Here is a 24,422-nt window from a genome sequence, read left to right as displayed (position 1 = left end):
CCTAAACTTAAATGGTGAGTCCCTTCTCTGCTCCCCTGCATTTGGGCAAAATAGTCATTTACCTCTGAAAAACAGCCTTTGTCTCCTAAAGGATAAGTCTTCCAATTTATTGTGTAAGAGTAATGCTGTTTGCTTATTAATGGTGAAAAGTTCAGGCCAAGTACTTCTCAAAATCCCTCTAATTGAGAAAATGTACTGTTGTGGCTGCTATACATGATATCAATGCAAATAGAGTATCTTCTTTAACCAAATGCTAATTTGGGCTTTAAACTATTACTATGCTGATTTTGCATTTTTAATCTAATTAAAATTAGAAACAAAAATGTCATTGTTTGGCAATTTTGAAATTAGGCAGGCAGCCCATTAGAGGGGAGAGTTAGGGAGTAGTTGCATTGGGGGTTTTGTGCATGTAGACTTGCATGTGAACCATGAGGATTCCATCTGTTGCCCCCCCAAATAAAATGTATTATAGCTTTTGAACTAAACAAAGGCCTTCCTGTTGAGATTTTAGGCATATTATTTTCATCATTTGAGAAGTTGTCTAAGAACTGCTTTCTTAATAAGGCTGTTTCACAAAGTGATTAAGTAAGAAGATTAATTTTCATTTAGTTTTATGTTTCCCAGTTGAAATCTGCGTGGTTCTGCATACATTATCTTCCTGTTTTGTGGAAGACAAAATAGAAGTATTTCCACAAGTAGTACCCTGGTGAAGTCTGGAGTAACCCAGGAACACATTCCAGTTGACCTGACATATTCATCTTCTGTTCCCTATAGATCCAGAGTACAGAGGGAGATCTACCACACGTTCCAGCTTCTCACCAGCTGGCGGTGACCAAGTCAAGGAAAGGTGGGTAGACTGCAGCTCCCAGGAAACAGCAGCGTGCTGAGACTGCTTCCCTTTCTGAAATGCTGAAATCTGAGACTTCTAAAGTTTCTTTTCTCTTTAGAAGAGAAGAGAGATCTGTGTTTCCATTTCAGTTAAATCACAGAACGTTACTGCAAAGCGGCAACCAAATTACAGGCGGGATGACAGCGCTGTAACCTCACTGCCTGTTTTCACTTTTGTGCCATTGATGATAGCTCAGAGAAACTGAAACGTTAATTCAAATTGTATGGGATTTTTTTTTTTCCCTAGCAAATCCTGTAATTTAAGGTACCTATTTAAACTAAAATTATATTGTTTTAAACCTAAATTGCATGGTATGTCCAGCTTTTGCCTATGTGCTACTGCTTCATCTGAAGGCTGGCCGCAGAGAAGACTAGTGTCTCTGCACCCACATGGAAGTCATATTCCTTGGTGTGACAAAATGCACTGGCTCTTGTGGCTCACGCAGTCTGTGCTTTCATCTCAAATTATTATTTATATTTTATGGCTCAGGAGAGGTACAAGGCTGATGAATATTCTGATTGTCACTGGCCTTTACCCAAAGTTGGAAAATTAAGTCTCTTCTCTAACTGATATGTGTAATTAAAGAACTAGATCTTGTTGCGTTTAGCTACATGCCTAGCTTTGTTGCAATGTCTAGGTGAAACATGACTAGCTATTTGTGTAAGATGCTAAAGAGAGGCACAGAAACTGGTCTTAAGGCACAGAGGTCATCTTATTTGCCTTTCAATAAATGAACTGACAGTCTTGTGAACTGTCAGCTGAATTACATTAGTATGGTTGAGCATGCTCTGAACCTGCTGAAGGTTAATGACAGGCTATTAGGGATAGCTTGTGCTACAAATTCAGCAGTGTTTTGTTCAACACAGCATTGCACTTGCAAGTATTCTTTTCAGAGAAAGGTGACTTATGGAACTAGCAGCTGTAGTCAAGGAGTAGAAAAAATATAGATATATTTTTCTTCTTCTAAAAAGCTAGTTTTGTGGCTTTGGTTCCCTGTAGATACCTTACCCTCTTTCTCCATGCAAGCAAAAAAAAAATAAAAATTAGATGATCGTGTGTATACGTGCTGAAAGGTACCTAGCAGGTCTAGCAGTGGATCTCTAGTGTGGCAGGAGCAGGGCGTGCTGGTTTGTGTCTCCCAGCTAGTATATCCTACCTGTTTGTGAATACACTTGGCAAAGAGTAGCAATGACACTTTGTCCTTGTTCCAGCATTGCCAAGAGTTCTCACGTAAATTGTCTTATGTGGATATCAATGCTGATGGCAAGCCTGCACGTTTGCTAAAAATCAGTTTGGGATCAATTTTTTATTTCACCTGGAAGATGTAGAAAGTGTACGATGTTGTTATATGCAGGTCACAGTGAAATTGCCCAGAAGTAAAGCATTTGGTGCGAACTTACTTGAAACTTCAAAATAGCCATTTTTTTTTGCAGGTTGTTCAACATGACCAGTGTAGAGTTTTGCTTTCTCAGGAAGCAGGTGCTCGCCAAATTGAAAGACATCCAGTGTCAGTGGTCACTCTTTGAAAATGCTGTTTGTTGTGTCTGAATGTGTAATTCTGCTCTTACAAGCAATCACTAGAGGTGGGATCAGCTTGACACTCAAGCACTGGTCTTCTGTTACAATGTGATTTCGGCTGATGATTCTCATAGAGACACCACTTCCAGTGGTATTGGCTGTGCTGTACATAAGCACCCATCTATGAAAATTTGTTCCAGATAATTATTTCCTCTGTTGGAATAACAATACTTTTTTTTTTTTTTTCCTCCTGTAGGGGTACTTCTGTGTTAATTAGCAGGGTTAGTGCTGTTCAATACAGAATGTTACAAACCTTGCAGTGTCATCTTACTTCTACACAGAGAGCTGTGGATGCTTTCTCTGACTTTTACAGCAGTTGGAAGGGCATTTGAAGAGGTTCTATAATAAGATGTGAAGTATTTGAATTAAAAAAATGTCTTCACCACTGAAGCAGCCTGGAGAGTATTAACATATGCTTGAAAAGCACTGAGGGTGCTGCAGCTTAGGCTTCCCATTACAGCATGTTTCACATTAGCTTTGCTTGTAAGTGGTAAGCATATTTTTTCAAAGTGGCTTCCAAATGATTCTTTTGCTGCAGTAGTATCTTTGTGAAACATGTCATAGGGGATACAAAGAATTCTGGATCATGTACTTTTTGATGTACTTTTTAGGTTATGAAACCTAAACTAGGTGAACTAGTTTATCCATTAGGCCCAGAAATGGCATTCTGTTCTTTGCTGTTGCAAAGCTCAAATGTAGATATCTTTTTGTTCATGGATTTTATTTTTTTTATTTATTTTTTTTTTAAGGAGTAAGCTTCAGTTGCTTTGCACTGTAAGCGTACAGTGCTATTAAATGTCCACTATTAAAAACAAAACAAACATTACAAAACAAAAGCATCCAGAAAAAAACCACCTTTTACAAAGTTATCTGGAAGGAAAGTTCTTTAGTTAAAAAACAAAATTCTTCCTGACATTTATACAGCAGTACCTTCCATTCCAAAAATGCCCAACAAACAGGACAAATATAGGTACAACATGTACGGAACAAAGTATTCTCAGGGCTTTGTCAATTGTGAGTGTTTGGTTGCTGCCATCAGCAGCTTTGTGAAATTTTGAATAGCCCCAGGCCTGTTTCTTTTGTGGTATCTGACACAGATATTCAAAAACAGTAACTAGTTTTGAAAATTAAGTCCTTACAAGTGAAGAAAGCACATCATCAGCACTTCCTGTCCTTAGCATATTATTGTATTTATGGCTCTTAGTGGGTGCAGCTCCACAGTAGACAGGAGATGGGGGAGTGAGAAGAAAACATTTGGAACAGATTTAGAATTCGCAGGAATCTGTGTTCGTATATCCAGAAGCTAAGAAATCCCTGGAGACTTTGAAGAGTTTCCGCAGGAGTGCTGCCTACAGGACTAGTGCTGGGGTGCCATGTGTGATCAATATGGGAAAACAGGGCAGCAAGTCTTTAATCCCAGAACGGAATACTTCATAACTAAGTTGGGGAGTGTCAATTTATTAATAACCTCATGAAAAACAGAGTGCATTAGAGCTTTACCAATACTGCAGATGGAAGAAACGTAGATGTTACTAGAGCTTCACAGACAGTTTCTGTGCATTTCTCCTCTTCTGCATCAGCAGTAGAGTGACGCAGAACACATAAGACAATTATTTGATCGGACTGTTTGGATCTGTGAGACTGTCAGTCCATTGGCAGTTGAATATTATTTTACAAAAAATGAATTATTTCATTGTTTGATAATGATTCTCTAATTATTCTGTTTTCATTTTTTTTGGTAAACCACAGACCTGTCTGTTCATCATCTATTTCTGTTTAGAACTTTGACAGCTTATCTTTTATGTTTCTGAATACCTGCATTTTTCTGGCATGTATTCCATGCCTAAAAATATTTTAATGTTTTGTACAACTTAAAGCAATCATCCAAGGGACATTTTCATTTTGTGCTCAGTTTAACTGGGACATGAGTTTGACTTTTCCCTCTCTTTTTGCTCATCTTGGATGGTTCCTCTTCCCACACTTTCCTTACACTTTTAGAGAAAAGTATATTATTATATATCAGCCTCTGATGCAGAGTTTTCTGCGTTCAGTGTAAAGAGAGGGGAGCCATGTCTGATCAGCATCTCTTTGTCTTAAGACTCTGGTGTTGCCAGGAGGCATTTTAACCACGATCTGAATGTAACTTGGTACCTTTTATTTATTTATTTTAATGCTTCCCCCTCATCTGCTTGGATCTGAGAGACATCCAGGTGCCGTGGAGCAGGTTGTACATCTGGATCAGCACTTGACAAGAAGGGTGGATGCCATTACATATCAGCATAGCCCAATGTAATAGTTGATATTTCTAATCTTTACAGAGCCAAACCTTATCATTTTACTACCAAAGTAGTAGAGATTCCTCTTTGTTAAAAGTTTTTACTGCATTTACATGGTAGTCGTATAGAGGAGAATTCTGAGAATGTGCAAGAGACAAAGGTAGGTTATGGTAGAAGAAAACTAATCATACTTAGAAAATGTCTTCTCTGATTTGCTTTAAAATGTTCAGAAAACATCCTGGCACCTTTGCAGCAGGCATGGATGGCTACATTAAGGTAATGTGTCTTTAGGTGGCTCCAAGGCAGTTTGAAGCTGTTCATACAGCACTAATCTCTTGCCATGGATAAAGGCGATGAGGCAGGTATGAGTGGGCTAGGTTGGCCACTTAACTGGCAGTGTCTGTCATGCAAGGCTGTCAAAGCATGTACATCTATGTCTGTATATATGTATGACTGAAAAGGAAATAGAAAGGCAGGTCAATATTTTTCTTGAGCAGTGATAAATTCCACGCACATGAAACCAGATGCCAGTGCACACACCGGTGAATTCCTTTATCTGAACTATTTGGTATCTCTCTCCTGTAGCTAAGGCTTTCAGGGCTAATGCTTTTTTTTTTTTTCTCTCTCTTTTTTTTCTTTTTCTTTTTTCTTTTTCTTTTCTTTTTCTTTTTTTTTTTTCTCTTTTAAATAAAAAATCACCAAATGGGAAAAGAAACAGAGAGGAGGCCAAAATACATGACTGTTTACCTCAGAGAAGATGGCAGCTTCCCACCAGACCCAGATGTAGTAGCAACCTGCACACAGCATGCTCCTTCAGCAGTGTAAATTGTATTGTGTGCTTGCTATGAGCCAGGTCTGGTCTAAGTGAAGTAATCCCTATTGTCTTCACTGGGAGCTGGGTGGGGATGTCTGCCTTGTGGTAAAAAAAAGTTGTTTATCATTGCAGGATATTGTGGCTACCATGATAACAGAGTAGCAGCACAATTTGAAAGGCACTCCCTGAAAGCTGTATGAAATCCTCGATGAAGAAGTTTGAAGGGCAGTTTCCCTATCCTGTCGTTCACCTGCTTCTGTACCTATGCAGGCTTTTATTTCTGCATGAGTGAAATGTTCATCAAACTTAATATAAAAAAAAAAATAGTTTTGAATATCCAGTAGTTTCAAAACAGTTTTCATAATACATTCCAATGCATTGAGCTGTGAACTGGGATTAATTATATGATGACAGTTAAGTGGTGGAAGGAATGCGGGGCAAAATTCTGTGTTCAGCCGCCGAGAGCAGAGCAGCAAGCTTCTGCACCAGGGCAAGGGGGCAGCAGGGTGTGGGGGCTAAAGGCCGCTGGGGTCTTATCCCATACCCAAGCTCTTACAGGTCTGCTGAGGACTAGAGGTGAGATGTGGTTGTTGCCCAGGCTGCCATGGTCATGGGGGTGTGAGGTAAACCCTGAACGTGAGAAGTGCGTCCTGTGTCCAGTGGAGAAGAATGCAGGGCCACACAGCACCGTGCTGCGGAGCTTACTGAGATCTCCTGGCCAAGGAGCTCTGTGGTGTAGGGCTTGCATCAGAGGACACCACTCCTGGGTAGCACTGAGGAGTCTGGAGTCTCTCTAAGCTATTTAAACACTTACCTAATGTGGGTAGAAAGGAGCAAGAAGGAGGATCTTATCTCTGGAGTACAAAATGAATGCTGGGAATGTGCTTTGGCAGGTTGCCAGTCAGTGTGTTAGGGATGTTTTGTGTTTGTCCACCAAACCAGTGAGGGACCATCTCTAGCAGTTCTCCGTCCTGGGCACTGCTCTCTGCTCATCTAGTTCTGCTCCACTGGATGCATGGGATGGTGTGGGCTGGCAGGAGACACGTGAGCTCCTTTATCACTCTGATCAGGAGGGCTGGCAAACCTGTACGTGTCAATGCAAAAGCAGCTGTGGCACTGAATGCATGTGAATTAACCAGTGATTCAGTTTTGTGGAAGGAAAACTGCAGCAGTGGCAACATCAGCAGACTTTTTTCCACAGCACAGAAAAAAAAAAAGTTTCTCTTCCACTACTGCTTGAAGTTTCACAAGTAGAGTTTTGCATGAAGAAAGCTTTTGCACTTCGTATGATTGAAACAAAGAGGTTGTTTTTCTGAATTGTTCAAAAGGGAGTTTGGAAAGGAATTGTGCTATCTACTTGTGTTACTTTGATGTAAAAGGAAAGCATGTATTGAGTGTGACTGGGCTTAAGCAGTTATGATCTGTAAATGAATTACAGTTGGGTTTTGCTTTGTTTTAAGCAGATCAGCTGTTACGGACTGCTAGTCAGCACTCAGATAGTAGTGGCTTTGCTGAGGATTCTTCCACAGACTGCTCTCCGTTTAATCAGCTTCAGGTGAGTTTCCCGTATTGGGGTTGAAATATTACCTGTAAGTATGGTAGAGGAGAGACCAGGGGAGGGAAGGAGGGATACTGGTGTTTGACCTCCTTGATCATGACTGCCAGTCCCAGTCCTGATAAAATTTTTCATTTTTGAACTGGATCTGCTGAGTCCTTTACCCTATGTTAAAATTTAAAGCCTTTCTGATAGGAGAATCTGAGTATACGTGGGCCTGGAATAAGCTCTAAATTCAGTATTTCCTGTATTCTATTCATAGAACAGCTTGGGTGGGAAGGGACCTTAAAGATTCCAACCCCCTGCCACGGGCAGGGATGCCACCCACTAGATCAGGTTGCCCAGGGCCTCATCCAACCTGTCCTTGAACACCTCCAGGGATGGGGCATCCACAGCTTCTCTGGGCAACCTGTTCCAGTGCTTCACCACCCTCTGAGTGAAGAATTTCCTCCTAACATCTAATCTAAATCTCCTCTCTTTCAGATTAAAACCATTTCCCCTCGTCCTTTAATTATCTGTCCAAGCAAAAAGTTGCTCTCCATTTTGTAAGTCCCCTTTAAGTATTGAAAAGCTGCAATGATCTCTTCCCAGAGCCTTCTCTTCTCCAGGCTGAACGTCCCCAGCTCTCTCAGCCTGTCTTCATAGGAGAGGTGCTCCAGCCCTCTGACCATCTTTGTGTCCCTCCTCTGGACCCGCTCTAACAGTCCCACATCCTTCTGGTGCTGGGAGCCCCAGCCCTGGATGCAGCAGTCCCAGTGGGGCCTCACGAGGGCAGAGCAGGGGGGGCACAATCCCCTCCCTCCCTCTGCTGGCCACTCCTCTGGTGATGCAGTCCAAGATGCAGTTAGTTGGCCTTCTGGGCTGTTCATGGTATATTTTTTGTCACTGGCTCATGCTCCAGAATTGCAGTCCATTCCTCTCATGACTGCAGTGAGCAGATTTAAGGTAATGAAAGACTTTAGCTTTTCTGGTGATCATTAATTTCTTGCATCGTTTTTGCCTTCCCACTCATTTTTTACATGCTTTTCTATTCATTTATTTTTTTAGCTAGCAGCAGACAGAATGTGAAAACAATTTCATACTAACTTTACTGTGAAGGTGTACTAATATTTAGTCAGTCTTAAGCTCCCACTTTCTTTCCTGTTCCAGTTGCTTTGATCTCGGTTCTGGAATTTGCAGTGACACTGACCAGAGCTCTCAGGTCTTAAGGGAGGGATGCTTTTGTTTAGCCAGGTGCTTATGAGACTGATCAATACGTACATGTGCTCAGCATTATACCTGATACCTAGGAGAGGTGGTCTCTGCCTCTCATAAGTCACTCACACAGTATTAACCATACCTTGGTTGTCCTGTCAATCAGCCAGAGAAAACTCCAAGATGGATCCTGGTCGCAAGGCCATTGGGTAGCTGTCTGGGACCTAAACCACAGTTGAGAGAATACAATGGAAGCTTGGGTATCACCAGTAACGTCATTTCTGTGGCTTTCAGCTACTGAGCTTTTTTACAGTACAGTGACTTTCCTTGTGGCACACCAAACACATTTTAAAAGCCATTTTGCACTTACTAGGAGGAGGTTCCCATCCTCCCCATCCACCACCGTTTGCTTTTCAGTTTTGGTACTGGTATTCTGTCCTTTTCCATTTAGTACTTTGCCAGCTGAGTACCAAAATGGAAGACAAGACAGGTCTAGTCTTTGTGTCTCCAATAAACATCAACTTACTCTTACCAAAAGCAACAGAGAGAACAAAGAAAAGCATGAGCATGAGTTTCTGTAATGAACATAATAATCTGGGATACTGGTTCTACTCTGTACTAAACTGGGGCTACACTGAAATTGGGAAGCATGTTAGAAGGAGTCTCAGACTAGAATTGGTCACTCCTGATCTTTATATCAGTTACAACCTGATAAAGAGTCCATTAAAAGTGCGTTGCAACTAAACGCCTCTTCACTGGAAGCCTAGTGGAGTTTGTGTTGGTTGCAAAGTGATGAGATTTTTCTGCTTTCTATTATGCTGTTTTGAAAAGATATATTGAGACTGCATGAGATTTGTGCCATGGAGTTGCTAGGCTTTCTTCTGCCACTGTCACTGCTTTATTCAGACCAAGTACTGAGCTGAATTTAGAAAATACGGATGAATAATGAGACTAGGGAATAAGAGAACTTGGCAGCTAGTGAAGAGAACCTATGAAAAGAAGACAAAGGGGATACAGAGGGGTGTATGGTAAGTTAGTGCCATCTACTGTTAAATAATTGACTCTAGCAGCCATAGCATTCCTCTGGAACTCATGAGAAAACTGACAAACTGGAATCATATTTCCTTTCTTCCTTGACAGCCAAAAAAAGATTTCTAGGGGATATTTTGGTCTCAAGGTAGGATGTTCTTCAGGGGAGTTTTATGTTACCAAAGAAGTTAGAAAAATTCTCCATCCAAGTACTTGAATTTTTGTTTGCCTCACTTGTAAGTAAACAATGTGATGGAGAATTAGAGAGACAGATACACGTTTGTAGCACACCTCATTTCATCTAGACATTAGTCTTTTGTTCTTGTCATACCTTTGACTTGAACAGTATCTGAACCTGTACAGTCTTTAATACTAATTTGTGGCTGTGTCAGTGAGTGCAGTGCTAAGCACATATTTACAATGACGACCTTTGTGACTGAAATTCTCTTTTAGATGGTTGGAGACGGAAGTATTGTGCAATATACACCATAAATATTCTGTCTAGAAGGAACTAATAGTATCCTAACAGCAGAGAGGACTGCAGAAGTTAGAGATAGTAAAGCTTCTTTAAATTTATGTGTAAGTTTATGTGTAAACTGTGGTAAATTTTCAAGACTGTACTTTATACCACATATCTTACGAAAAATTTGTGCCCACTTCTAAATATACCTGTCAATCAGACTGGCCTAAGGAATATGCTTTGCAATCCATAGACTTTTCCTGCCATTTTTTCCCTATTAAATTAACAGCTGCCTTATACTGATGCTCTGATCAAGTATATAGGGAAATGCATCCTTCTGCAATAAGGAATTTAAAATGTAGTTTATAATAAGAAGGGAAAGATGTATTAGGAAAAAGAAATGGAGAATAGGGTAAAAGTGCTGGATTGTCTTCAATGGAGATGAGCAGCCTAATATTAGATTCCCAGCATCAAACAATTCTGTGACTTAAGACAGGCTGTGTATATAGGCAGACTGTTTTTTCCCACTCTTGGTGTTTCATTCTTGGTGCGGGAGAATCCATGATTCTCACTTCTCTGTGTGCATTCCCTAACACAACCCTTGGTTTCAGTGCTGAGTGTGAACTTTTATATATGGGACGTACCACGGTACCTTCACCCTGATATCCCTTTGTCATTGCTACCTAAATACTAGAATTTTACTGCTGCCACTTCTGTTCTTCTGGTAATAAAGAGTTTATTGTCAAATCAAGAAAATGTGTGAATGGTTTGCCTTTTTTTTTTCCCTTTCCCAAAACCATCTCCTTTTGGTGCCATACTTCCGTATGCTTCTAACCTATCTGATACTATGGTTTCTTTGTCCTCTTTCACTGTTTCTCCTGCACATGAAAATCATTTTGAATTATTCTACCATAATGCGTAATGGATATGGACTTAGACTCTTAGCCTGACTTCCTGAGAAGACAGTAGACCAGTCTCCAGTATGTTCACCCATTTGCTGGTTTGAATCTTTCCTAGGTTCAGGAGTCTTTGCAAGGCATGGGAAGCAGTGCTGACAGCTGTGACAGTGAGACAACCGTGACATCACATAGTGAAGAACAGAAGACACCAATAGCCAAGGAACTGCCCTGTTTCAATAAGTTTGAGGAGGAGGAAGAAGATGAAGAGGAAGAAGAGGAGGATGATGAAGATGAAGAGGATGATATCTCTCAAGTAGAGAAAGGAAAGGTAGAGGCACATTCTGAAAACAGAAGGAGAGATGATAAAAAAATCCATGACTATGAAACTGAACAAAATGGAGGCGAAAGCAAGTCATCTTATGTGTCGAAGACAGTTGCAGGAGAGGTCAGCTCTAAAGAGGAACATGTTTCCAGTGAGCAAAAAGAACTGGAGCTGCTGGAGGAAGGCAGTGATGAAAGTGATGTTGACAAAGACAATGTATTTGAGTTTCCTCAGTATCAAACACACCATATCCTCAAGTCACTGGAGTCTCTGGAAGGTGGCAGCTCCTCCCCATCTTCTGTGGACAGGGTTCATGTTGCTTTGCAAAGAGCCCAGATGAGGATCATCAGCACATCTGATTCCAGGGCTGGACGCGCTTTCCTTAAGTCAAAAGATCTCCTGAGGAAGCAGAGAAAATGGTTTGCTGAATCGGGCTATCCTCTAAGGCGGTCTCAGTCTCTCCCAACTGCATTACTGAATCCAGTGAAAGTGGTGTCCTCTGTGAACGTCCAGTTAGCTCCTGGAAAAGAGACTCTGTGTGGTCCTCCTTCTTTCACCTACAAGTACACACGTATGGAGGAAGATGAAAAACTGACGTCCGGGGATGACAAACAGGAGGGTAAGGCAGCTGCCAGCCAGCCTGTGTGCAAATCTACGCTGTTCATTGCGCCTTCGTCCTCCAAAAAAGAAGTTCCCCAGGCTGGGCCCCGCAGGCTGTCTGAAGAGCCCAGTCCCACCAGGGGACAGAGCTGCCCACTGCACACGCCAGCACACATGTCCCACTCAACATGCTCCCTCCACTCCCTTCCCACTGAGTGGCAGGACAGACCACTCTGTGAGCACATGAGGACACTGAGCACCCACAGTGTCCCGAGCATCTCTGGTTCTTCCTTCAGCTCCTTGCTTTCCCCCTTCGGCTGTCCCTTCTCTCCAAGGCACTCTGGATATCCTCATCGACCTCATGCTATCAACCCGCCCTCCACCGTGGAGATGCAACTGCGCCGAGTCCTACATGACATCCGAAACTCCCTGCAGAACCTCTCACAGGTAAGAGGAAGAAAAAATTTCCCCGGGCAAAGGGGCTTCTTAGTTTATCTTTATAAAACCAAAACATTAGTCTGAATATTCTTTTGTGTAGTGTGGGAGATCAGGAAAAAAAGGACATCTTGTGCAAGTTTGGTTTGCTGCTTCTTTCAGGAACTTCTGTTTAACATGTCAAATGATCCTGTCTCCAGTGCTCCACTATTTTTGCATTGATTTTTTTCTTGTTACAGTTGATTCTTGGGTGGGGGAGAGGAGCAATGTACGCTTCATCAGCTATTAGTTTAAGTTGATAGTCATTAGCTTTAGATTTGAAAATACATATTGCCTTTAATGATACTTTAATCTGTCTCTTTTCTGTGAATGATTTTTTTTTCATTGCAAGTCCAATGGCTTCATTAATAATGTCAGTGATGATTGTTTGTTCCATGCATATGTCTGTGCTGTTTCTTGCCAACCTTCTGGATGTTCAACTCTGGGTGTTCATCTAGTCAACATGAAGACATTGGCCTTTTATAAAGAATCAGTATTGTCACAACGTGTGAAATTTTGGCCATCTCACCTGTCAGAGAAGAAGTGCTTTAAAATGAAGCACATATTTTTTTACTGGTTTCTGTGACACCTTCTGCTCTTCCCTCCTGATTACCAACTGTCCCCTCTCCACCACCTCTGTACTGCTATTCTCTGAGTTCATGATCCAACTTAGGAGTCTGCAAGCTGCTGCAGGTGGCTATATAGGCAGAGCACTTGCAGACCCTGCTTGTTGATATATGAATACATGAAGAATATGCAGTGGTAGAGCTTCAGTGACTTCTGTGGGTTTTATCTAATTACAAACATCTGCTTCTCTGCTCCCTACTGGAGGTGGTGGGCTGTGGTGTTTGTTTTTACATCCCTTTTCTTCTGTTTATTTTGCCACTTGTCAAAAACCTGAGACTAGTCCAGCCTGACTTTGGTTATATCAGCTGCCCCTGCTTCATGGAGTGAGCTTTGGTATTGTGACACAGCACTGCAGTGGAAAGCTGCAGGCAAAGGGGTTTTAAGTCAGCCATTGCTCAAGGCGTGTCTGAGAGCGAGCATTTGCAGAATTTGACCTTCTTTGTAAAATTCCCTTGTGTGAATGAACTGCAGCCTTGCTATGTGTCAGGGTACAGTGTCACTACTTACACCATGCTAACTAAAGCTGCTGGAGAAGAAACCTCTGTATTACACCCAGAATTCATGTTCACGCTGATTATAATAATAATAATAATAATAATAATAATAATAATAATAATAATAATAAACAACAACAACAACAACATCAACATCAACAAAAACAACATCAGTTTCAGAGGGGATAATAACAGCTCCTAGCCCACTCATCCTGCTTCCAGAGTAATTTGTCTAGACTAGTTCCATTTTGGAGAGTTTGGTCCTTCTCACTACAGAGATTTTTATGAAAAGCTATTGTTCCAATACATAGTTTCCTTGTGCTGCTTTTCTCTGCAGACAAGACTGAGTTTGGCACACAGCATACTCGTCTACTATAGAAAATGTTGAGGTGTTTCAAATATATGCTTCTCTTATTAGGAAGGAAAAAAGAGGAGTAGATAAATTCCCAACAGAACAGGGAACAGAGAAAACTGGGAGAGGAAAAACAAAACATCCATCCCCTTGATGTGATCATGTTTGAGCAAAGCTCCTCTAGGTAAATTGACATGCTTCAAATTTTCCATGGCGTGTCAATAGTCCTTTGAATTCTTTCAAAATTATATTGGACAAGCTGTCTTTTTCTTGTTTGAAAAGGTAAGTGTTTTTGCTGTTTCCACTGTTCTTTGCTGTGCCGTGTCTCTACATGTAACAGCCCCTGAATTTTAACTGGTTGCTGCAGATGTTGAAGCAACATGCAAATAGAAATTCTTCAACAATTTTGTTTTCATGAGAGATCATTGGCAAGCAGGGATCTTTGAATGTAGGCAATATGGTGAGATTATAAAACCACAAGAACAAAATCAGCGCGCACACGCACACACACACACACAGAACTGCGGAAAATCCCACAACAAACGTGACTGTGATCACGATTTGAAAATGAGACACTTTAACTTACTCAATTCTCTTTTCTGTGTTGTTCTCTTTGTCTTTAGCTAAGACAATTGCAACTACTGAGTTTTCACTAATCTGCATTAGGCATTTTCTGGACCCATGTCTGGTGCAGTAAACTTAGCTTTTATCCCTACTTATTTTGTCAGACAGGATTAATTTTTTATTCTTTTTTTCAACTTCAACACGTTTGCATTACAGAGCTTTGGTACACATGCTTCAGTTAGGAGCCGGTGCTTCCATTTTGTAAAATTTCCTTTTCCTGTTACAATATTTACTTTGGTGGTGGAAATTACAGTGCCAGAAGGACTGTGTTTTAACATTGACTGCTTTTGGAGAATCTGACCATTTGAGAAGATGAGTTCATAAATGGGATTGTTGACATTCCTCTTTCAAATTGTTCATTTCTTCCCTAGTACCCAGTGATGAGGGGTCAGGATCCTTCAGCTGCCACCGGTTACACTACTCAGAGATCATCTATTCTACCTCTCTATGAAGTAAGTGCCCCTGTTCACACAATGATACTTAGTCAAAATAAAATAAAAAGAAACATCCTATAAGTGCCACAGACTGTGCTATGCATGGTCTTTGCTCTAAAGTGATAACATGACTCTATCCTAAATGTCAAAAAAGAATTAGTCTAAATACATGGAAGTAATTTCATGTGTTTGTATGGTACAACTGAAAATGTTTTCTTGAATTATAGCTAGCTCATAACATGCAATATCTGTAGTATTCTGAAGTTGTTGAGCTTCTGCTTGACTCAAAGAGCACACCTAGTCAAATGCGGTTATAGGGCCCAGACTTATTTAATTATTTTTTTCACCTTTTCTTTATTTTCTTTCCTCTTTATTTATTTATTTTAGAATACTTTCCAGGAGCTACAAGTTGTAAGGCGAAATCTAAATTTATTTAGAACCCAAATGATGGATTTGGAATTGGCTATGTTACGTCAACAGACAACAGTTTATCAGCACATGACAGAAGAGGAAAGGTAAAATGATTTTGTTTTTAAAAGAGAGAAAGCACTTTGACACTTCAAGAAATGAGCTGCTGCCTGTGAAATCAGAGAAAAAAAAATCTTACTAGTTTCAATATGAACAGGGTTTGAGATGAATTGTGGCCAAAATAGTTGTTTACTCTCATCTGTATATGTCTTCATTCTAGAGGGTCTTTTTTCTGTTTTTTTCTAATCCTTATTTCTCATTAATCGATGATTTTTTTTCCCCTTTCTGGAAAGTGATTTTACAGCTGTGGATTTTAAGGACTTTATCATAGGATATTGGACAGGAAAAATCTTAAAGATTTTTAGTTTAGATTTCTCCCCCCCAATCTGTATAAATGTAAGTAAAAAATAAAAATTGTAGCATTCAGATGCTACAATTCCAACTCACAGTAGCCACTCAACAAGTCACAGATGGCATTCATTATTCTGGCTCCGTGTGTTTGGTCACCATGAGTTGCAGGAACCGCTGATGTGGAACAATTTTTGAAATTGCTGATTTATTTACTTTATTTGAATTAACTCTTCACTAACTTACTTTAAATATATTTTAAATCAGTTGGCCTACTTTGACAGTGGTGTCTGGGCCAAAATGCAGTTGCTACAATAAAGCTAAAAACTGTGATACTCCCTGTTGTCTAGTTTTCTCCATGGAGTGATATATTTTCCCCAAGCTCCCTTTCTATAAGTGTAGCAAGACCTTAGTTCCTTCTCAGGCTTTCAGCTAATTTTCAGTGAAAGAGGCGTTTTCTGTGTTCCACCTTGAAATCCGTTGCATGGAGTCCGATTGCAATGTGCAGCTGAGGGCAGTGAATGCCACTGTTCTTTTTGTAATGGATTTTGTATAGATATGAAGCTGATCAGCTGCAGAGCTTGAGAAAGTCTGTCCGCATGGAGCTTCAGGAGTTAGAGATGCAGTTAGAGGAACGTCTACTTGCTTTAGAAGACCAGCTGAGAAGTCTGCACATGTCTTCCCCTTACAGACCTCAAACACATGTAGTGAGTATTACTTTTTCAACAGCATTGTATGTTTTCTCAGTGTAATGTGCATCAGTTTAATGTTAATAAACCATTACTGTTAAAACTTTTACAAAGGGATGACATCTGGGGAATCTGATGACAATGTGTCTATTATCAGGGGTCATTTTATTGTTTTCAGGCAGCATCTTAGGGAAAAGATGTGGAATCAGAGGGTCTTTCTTGCTATTAATGCATGTCAAGACATTTTTGGGGTTTTCAGTGCTTTCTTCTTTTTCTTCTTCATGACCCTGGGATTTCTGAGTTTTGGTAGGTAGTGCTCATGTCTGAAATCCTTGTGGGGTGATTATGATCTTTCTGGAATTTCCCTGCACTGATTTCCTTGCTTGTGAAAAGAGGGTAGAGAGACAAGGCACTGTGTTTCTCTCCCAAGAAACAGCATATGGTTCCCTCCAGCTCTACATGGAGCAAAAAACAGGAAAATCCAGTTGTCATCTTCAGGTTTCTTTTTCCACTTCTTTTTGTAGCTCGTTCAGATGAAGACTCCCTGCCAAACACAGGGAGAAGCTCTGCTTGCACAGACACTCTCCCAGAAGCTCAAGAGCAGTGGGAGAAAGGATACTGGTGTCTGGTGGTGTGGATATATCTTTCTCTTCTTTTTCACTCAGCAGAAGACTGTTCCTCTATTTCCTGCTGCAACTCTATCATCAGCCAAACAAAAGAAGCACAGACAGAAAGTATTATATGTTCTTCCTGGGTTTCATTCCTCTTTCTTAGCCAATCCCCTTCTACAGAAGAAGCACTGGCCACATCTTCTGCTTTAGTATTTTGTCATGGGAAAAAAATTGAAACCCAAGAACAGGAAAATATGGTATTACTGTGATCCCAAGCCAAGCTTGCATTCTTTGAAACATATAAATATCTTTTCTTTTTTGTAAATCCTTTTATAGAAGAGGGCTAGCTTTAAAAATGACTGAAATAAACTTTCTCCAACCAGCTCTGCTTCCTGGTTCCAAGTTTGTGCTTTTACCAAAAGTTGTCTGAGACACAGCGTGTTTATATATTAGATTCTGGTAGCTCTAAAAAAAATCCCCAATGCATTAACTTAACTTAATTTTTCAGGGTATGTATGGTAGCAGAAGTGCTGACAATCTATCGTGCCCTTCTCCACTGAATGTCATTGAACCAGTAAGTAGCATACTGTATGTTTGGCTAAGAAAAATAAATAAATAAATAACAGGAAGGAATATCTTAAAAAAAAAAAAAAAAAAAGATCACAGGAGATTCATTTGACACACAGTCCTGGAAATAGTTTACTCACTTGAGTAGTTCTGTTGAAAATAGTTGCATTTTCCCCTAAGCAAAGTTGACCATAGGTATAAGCAGCTGTGAAGTCTTGTTTATTTTTAAGAGGAATATGCAGAAGTGAGATGTTGTTGCATTTATTGACTGATGATGGTGAATTTTCCAGGGAAAATTATTTCTTATTTTTCTACGAAGATTATGCTAGGAGTCCAGAATAAGCTCCTGAACCACTGAAGTGGTAGTAGTTCAAAGACTGCAGGGGAAAAAAAAAAAGAAAAAAAAAACTTGAATTGTTTTAGCAAAGAAAAATAAAATCAAGCCTTTACGTGTGCCTCTGTCGATGGCTCTGGCAGGGTGCATCTGTATTGCAAAAGTCAGTGGTTTGGGGAACTGCCACAATTCTTATTTTTGTTGGCTTTCAAGAGAGCCCATTCCTTTTTATGGTCTTCTTTGTTACAGTCATAAAGGCAAAGCATATATTTATTTTATAGCCGTATTTGTTACATGGAGGGAATGAGTAAGTGATTGAATAAATAACAAGAAAGCATGGCTGTGTCTGTATTTGACTTTTTTATATGCTTATTCAGGCCTGTTTCTTTTCTGAATCCTTAGGTCTCGGAACTTATGCGAGAGCAGTCATTTCTAAAGTCTGAACTGGGTTTGGGACTGGGAGATCTTGGACTGGAAACTCTACCAGCAGAGGGTACAGAGTCCGTATTCTCCCATGGAAACTCTGATTCCTCCTCAGTGTGCTCCACTGCAAGTAGAAAAGCTGGTGTTGGATCCTCTGAGCTAACGGGAAAGTCTAAGAGTCAAGGCAAGAAGTTGTACCGAGCCTCTGTTGCCTTAACACCGGCACCCCCAGTGAGAGCAGGCACTGGACAGCAGGTGGAAAGCTCTGAGGAGCTTGCAGACTCCAAGCTGGAGGTGGAGCAGAAACTCGAAAAAGTCCCTCGAATGCCTTCAGTTGATGAAATCCACAAAAGCGTGGAGCAGGAAGAGCTGCAGCAAGTTATACGAGAGGTGAGGAGAGAGGGGTTGAGATCTAAGATGTTCAAACAGTGTTTACGGAAAATTAAAGCCAAACTACATGTAACTCTTTTCCACCAAGGTTTTTTATTCCCTCTCAAGCCAAGGCTCCTTACTATTACTGCCCTATTCCTAAAGACTCACAGTGTGTCACGAGATGTCCAAGCCACTTTTTTTTTTCTCAAGCAAAGCAGTGGATGTTTTTTCAGTGACAGTGGTTTGCGCACAAATTAATAGCTAGTTGCTACTATAAGTCTAGGTGAGAAAGAATTTACCATCTCTACTTCTTGGTTATGCAGCAGTATTTCAGATTCGCAAATGAAAATTTCTCTGTCATGTTTGCTTGCTAAAATGCCAGTTTGGATTTCATTTGATTGATGAAACACTGTGTCTAAAACAACTCTGTAGTAAATGTTAAAATGTTAAAAATACTTGCCTGGTCCCTCTACCCCAAACCACTAACAACTTGTAGAGTGTAAGTAAAGCAAGCTGAAGTCAGATGAGAAGTTATTTCAGACACCAAGACTGATGTTGAACCAATGCTGTTGGACCAGTTTCATTGGCAGTCAGTGAAACTGGAGGGTGCTTGGGTATTTCTCCTGTGGGCCAGGTTAAAAAACAGAACTAAAATTACATGCTTGCTTTGTCAGTGACATGACAAAAAGCTTTATGGCAAGTAGTATAAATGGGAAAAGAAACTTTTTTTTTTTCAAAAGCAGTGCCTATGAGAAAGTGGTGCTCTTTCTGCTGTGAGTACAGAAATGGGAGTTGAGAACTTACAGGTTTTATTCCCTCTCTTTCACTGGAGAGGGACCGCCTGGCCTTTAGCTAGGGGTCATTGGACCCTTAGCCTTTAGCACATCCTTTGAAGCTTTGGTGTGGTGCTGCCATAATCCACTGTAAAGGCCAGCAGAGGTGCCGTGCTCAGGAATATACAACAGGCCAGGTTGTAATGCTGAGGTACCACCCAGGTCTGCTTGCTTTCAGGCAGCGAATAACTGGGATCAGCTTTGTCTTTAAAACAGATGGGAGGCAGGCTTATCCTGCAATAAAACAGGAGCTGTGATTCCCGAGGGATCTTTTTTTACCACTCCTTCAGCCCCTTTCTTCCAGTGCAGAAAAAGGCAGAAAGTACTGGACTATAAGGTATCCTTTTACTCATTGTGCGACCACAAGACTGCTGTGTCTGTGCGAGTGGAGATGTTCTCTTGGCTGACTCACTGTGGGCTTTGCTATGTGTAGGCACTTAACACTGGCACAGTGAGATCTGTGAAGTAGAAGAGTATTACTGAGGAGCGTTCTGATTGAAGATAATAGCTGGAAGTATAAGAAGATATTTACTTTGCTTAGCTTTGGGTGACTCCATATATAACCAGAGCTGAGACTGCCAAGAATGATGCTTAGCCACAAGCATTAACAGTCAGAAAACTGCTGGTGTTAAAATAGGATACAGTTTGGCAGTGAGGTGAGGTGGATGCCAGCTTTCAACAAGTAACCTCATAATGCTGAATAATACCTTGCCCCATCGGTAGCCCCATTAGAGTCAGCGGGATGAGTTATAGACAGAGGCATTATCCTGGGGAAGGAAGGGTACTGCAGTCAGCTTGTGGTGGTGTACTACTGGACCTATAACCTCACCATTATTGTGGTCAGCATTTGGAACTGAACACCTTCTGGCCATCACTGACACTTACAGTGGAGCTTGTGATGCTACAGTTTTAAACTTCTACTTTGAATGCAAATGAATGAACAAGGTAGGGTGGCAAGCATTTATGTTTTAAATGTCTTCCTGGCGCACTGCCTCCCTCCTGCTGCCATCTTCTTTTGCTAGAGTTGGAAGAAGTCTTGGGAAAGGCCTTGTTTTAGGAGATGTCATAAAATACTCCTAAAGTTCCCAATTTCTCTCTTCCTGGTCCATTTGCTTTCTTTTCATCCATTTTTAAAGAGATTCCTTGCCTAACGTTCAGAGAATATTTGCAAATGTGCTTATCATGCCTTGCACTTTGCTGCTGATTCTGAGCTGAAGCCAAAATGTTTCTTTTGTGTTGTGTCCAGCAGTTCTATAGAAACCTGTGTTTCACAGGTCATGGTGGGATGCTGCTAAAGGAGAAAAAGAGAGGAAGGAGAGAGCTGTAATTCAAATGTATTGTAAGAACAACAGAGACAATAAAGGGAGCTGGAGTCAGAGTACAGAATTATTTCAGTTAATATTTTCTCTGAGGCTATCCTATGTGAAGGTTCCTTTTTAACTTTATTAATTGATAACAAAAAAATAAAATGTGAACTCTGCATAGAGATTGTTCTTTGAGTTGTGTGGCACTAGGGACTTAGTAATGCTAAAAGCATCTGTGCTGAACTGAGAGACTAGTATTCAGATATGAGTAGTCAGCAAATAGCTGAGCTTGACTCACTTTGTAAATGTCTGAGCACACAGAGAGATTGTCCGTCAGTTTGACTGTGTTGGCAGCCTGTTTTGGACCATCTCTGATTCAGAACATGAGAAGTTTTGCATTGGTTCATAGCACATGGTAGTTTTTGCAGAGCCAGAATGTACTATTAAATATTAGTCAGGAAAATCTCTTGTATTTCATTAGAGCTAAAACATAGCACAAACCGAAATGTGTCTTCCTTAAGTAGCCGTATTGTTAGCAAAAGAATTCCATTTTTGTTGTCAAAAGAAAGAAGTCTATTAGTATGCATTCTTGATATAGGCACTCACAAATGTTAAACCATTGCTTATTCCTCCCATTCTCTGTAGCTGCATGACCTCGTGTTGGGGAAAGAGAAGTCAGGCAGTGTTGCAGAATTTGCCTGGGTGGGTTGTAATGTATGTGAGCTTTGACCTGCAACTATGTGCTGGCATTAAAAAAAAACAACCCCTTGGTGTTAACTTTTAGCATTAATGGACTAACTCCCACAGAAAAGCATTTAACAATGCGAAATGTTAAACGCCGAACAGTGGCCCCCTTGTTTTGTTGAAAATACAGCCTGATCTCCACCAGAGTATCACATGAGGTACTTACTACTTGACATGTAGGTCACAGTGTGGCTAAGAGTATACCCAGGCCATCTCACTCTGCTCTTCTGCAGTTCAGAAGATGGGATAGTACGAAAAGCTTTCTGTTTAAGAATAACGTGTTTTTTTGTTGTTTTTGTTTGTTTGTTTGTTTGTTTTTGCTAACAGCCCTCCATCATAAATGACATTTTAAAGTTGTCCTTTAAAAAAAAAATGTACAATTTTCCAGTCAACAGGTTTGAGGAGGTTGTGATAGATTTTTAAGGATAGATAGATGGTTGGGTAGAGAATCTTCAGTTTTCCATTTCCATTTAAAGCCATGTTAGCTCAGCATTGACCAAAATTTTAATGTCTGTTGGTTGTTCGTCATTCCCTTGGGCAGACCATTTAGTTCCTCATTTTACAAGCATGCAAACTCATCAGTGCTGCCATGAAGAAGTGGCACAAGAAGAAAACTGACTAGAAGTAATCCTTTTAATTCTAGAAAACATACCTCAGATCAGGAATAAGAGGACAGTGAAAAGCCTTATGTCTGTTTTCCATCAAGAGCTGCAGAAGGCCTACCTCCAGAATTGCTACTGAGGCACATTTCACTATCAAGGAGTTCATTATATAGCAGCAACATAAGATTGTGGTAATGGCAATTCTTTCACAGGGAGAAAGATTACTGGTTTACTGTAGTAAAACTATCTATGAATGTGGAACTGTGTTATTAAAGCAATATTGAATATTAGTGTTGTATTAATGTAGTATAAGTATCATAACTGAGTGGGTTCTCTCCTCTTTCCAATGTTCAATTTTTCATTCAGCTGCTAAAAGTATGGGTGGAGTGCTCATTGACTGCCTTCTGTCCTTCCTACAGAGGAAGCCTTGGCATAGTGCTGTGCGCTGTGCAGAGTAAATGGAAGGTGCACCTTGCCCTAAATTGCTTGTGATGAAAAAGACAAATAGTGGCAAATGTCATGACAGGCACATGGGACTGAGTCAGCGCAGGAATTGATACCACACTCACCATGCAGGAATGACCTTGGTGGGTCTCAAAAGGAGCAAGGAAGCAGCGGCAGTGAAAAGCAGCAGCAGAGGGTGGCCTTGTTGTGTTCTGAGCAGAAAGGTGAGAGGCAGAAGGCTCAAGTGAATTACCAAGGTCGAGTGAGAAGTTGTTGGAAGAGCTGAGAACAGAGCAGGAGCTGCTTTCCTCCCAGTCTCTGCCTCATCACAAGACTGTCATAGTAGACCATTTACTTGCTAATTTGGGAAGCTTTTATTAGCTTACTTTGTAAAGTGATGTTTATTTTTGTCTATCCTGAGAGGAGGGTACAGAGTGCCTGCTTTGTAGTGTCCTCAGAGACCCAGCCCTTGTGATGCTGAGAATAACAGTGGAGAGAGGTGAGCAGAGCTCTGCTACAGCAGGGACCTGCTGGATAGCCAGGCTGCTGCGTGGCGAGGGCTCTCACAAAACTCGCGCTTCCTGCTGCATCTGTCAAGTCTGCATGGTGTCTTTCCATCTGCCAGAGTTTCTAAATCCAGGAGGCACTTACTGAATTGACAGTGGTCCTAAAGCTTTGTACATATGCGTGTGTGCATCAGCATAGATATTCACAGGACTTTTGGCAGTCAGTAAAATGGGTCCTGTTGAGCACTGGCTTTTCTTTTGTCCATTAAACAGCAAGCAATACAGCTGAAAACCTGTTTCTAAGTAATATTGTAGTCTGTGAATTTCTGCTTGATGCAAAGTAGTAATGAAACAAGGAACTTTGCCACTAATGGTTTAGGGATTGAATTGCTTGCCAATGAGGACAAGGGATAAATAACCCGTTGCGAATTCTGCTGCCACCCTTCTGACGTTGTTGCTTAATCCTTTTGACGCACCAGGAAAAGGGGAGACTTACAAGAATAATTGCAAGATGTTCACAGGGATGAAAAGAGGGCTATGCAAACATGGCAAGGCCTTTAGGAAGGCTAAATCTGAGTAAATATTAATCCCGTGGTATTGGTGGGGCATCAGAACACGAAGAGATTTTTTATTGGAGAAACCAGGGTAAGAAATAAGGGCTTTTTTTCTGGCATTTAGTCTCACATTCATTACAGCTACTTGGGCACTTGAAAGCTATTTCTGAAATGATGCTGAAAGGTATTTTCTTTAGCCTACTGAATGGTATTTTCTTTAGTCTAGGATCAGTTTTTCATGCCAGGAAATTATTTGTCCCTTATTGTAAGTAAAAGAAAACAACACTGCTTAGCTGGGCTAATCAGTGCTAACATGACTGACCATGGTTGCCATGCTCTGTTTCTCACCTGCCTACATTCTTCCACCGTCATTGTCCTCACCTGTCCCTATAACCACATCTCACTTGTTACTGGTTCCTGAAGTGAAGACTGTCCAAAAATGAATTGGTGCCCAAGATTTCTTTTACTTGTGAACAGCCCGTATTATTTTTCTCTGTTGTGTCCTCTTTCTCCTTTCCAGCACAATACGCTATCATAGAACTTGTTTTTAACTTATTTTCTCTTTCTTTTCTTTTACTGTAGCTGCCAATGCTCTGTTCCTTCTTTGTTCTGGCCTCACTCACAGTTAGGTGCCTACTAGTTATAATTCCTGTTTTTAACTATAAACTATGTTTCCTATAATTAAACTTAATGGATAAATGTTTTGTCACAATAGTGAAAAACAGTCTTTGCTGGCACAGATAATATCCTGTTGGTCAACAGATGATGTGAGGAACTGCTGAAGTTCTCTGTTTGTCTTTGCTGCTGAGAGTATGATTAGGATTAGCCTCCTCTTGATTTATATGAAGACAGCAGCTCATCTTTATAGACTTGAACCTTTTCTGCTGCATAATGCATCTGTGAGGTAGATAGATCTTCAAGATATAACTAATGTTAAAAAAAAAGGTGCGTTTGGGGTGCTTTTGATATGTATATCCTGAAATGCTATTTTCAGAATTTTGC

The 24,422-nt window shown here is 40.6% G+C and overlaps 1 protein-coding gene across 2 annotated transcripts in view; it reads left to right on the top strand.

The window, feature by feature from the left end:
• The window catches only part of ITPRID2 (ITPR interacting domain containing 2), a 44,969-nt gene that overhangs the window by 18,420 nt on the left and 2,127 nt on the right, over positions 1 to 24,422 (top strand). For both annotated transcript variants that reach the window (XM_080600330.1, XM_080600329.1), the window contains exons 10-17: positions 775 to 847; positions 7,021 to 7,112; positions 10,813 to 12,063; positions 14,559 to 14,639; positions 15,009 to 15,136; positions 15,994 to 16,144; positions 17,246 to 17,311; positions 18,041 to 18,451. In XM_080600330.1, the coding sequence (XP_080456456.1) occupies positions 775 to 847; positions 7,021 to 7,112; positions 10,813 to 12,063; positions 14,559 to 14,639; positions 15,009 to 15,136; positions 15,994 to 16,144; positions 17,246 to 17,311; positions 18,041 to 18,451 (2,253 nt within the window). The remainder of the gene's footprint in view (positions 1 to 774; positions 848 to 7,020; positions 7,113 to 10,812; positions 12,064 to 14,558; positions 14,640 to 15,008; positions 15,137 to 15,993; positions 16,145 to 17,245; positions 17,312 to 18,040; positions 18,452 to 24,422) is intronic.

This window comes from Anser brachyrhynchus, assembly GCF_964034855.1.
Source record: "Anser brachyrhynchus genome assembly, chromosome: 7".
In the NCBI taxonomy this organism is placed as follows: Eukaryota; Metazoa; Chordata; class Aves; order Anseriformes; family Anatidae; genus Anser; species Anser brachyrhynchus.
This window is presented reverse-complemented; position numbering and strand designations above follow the sequence as displayed.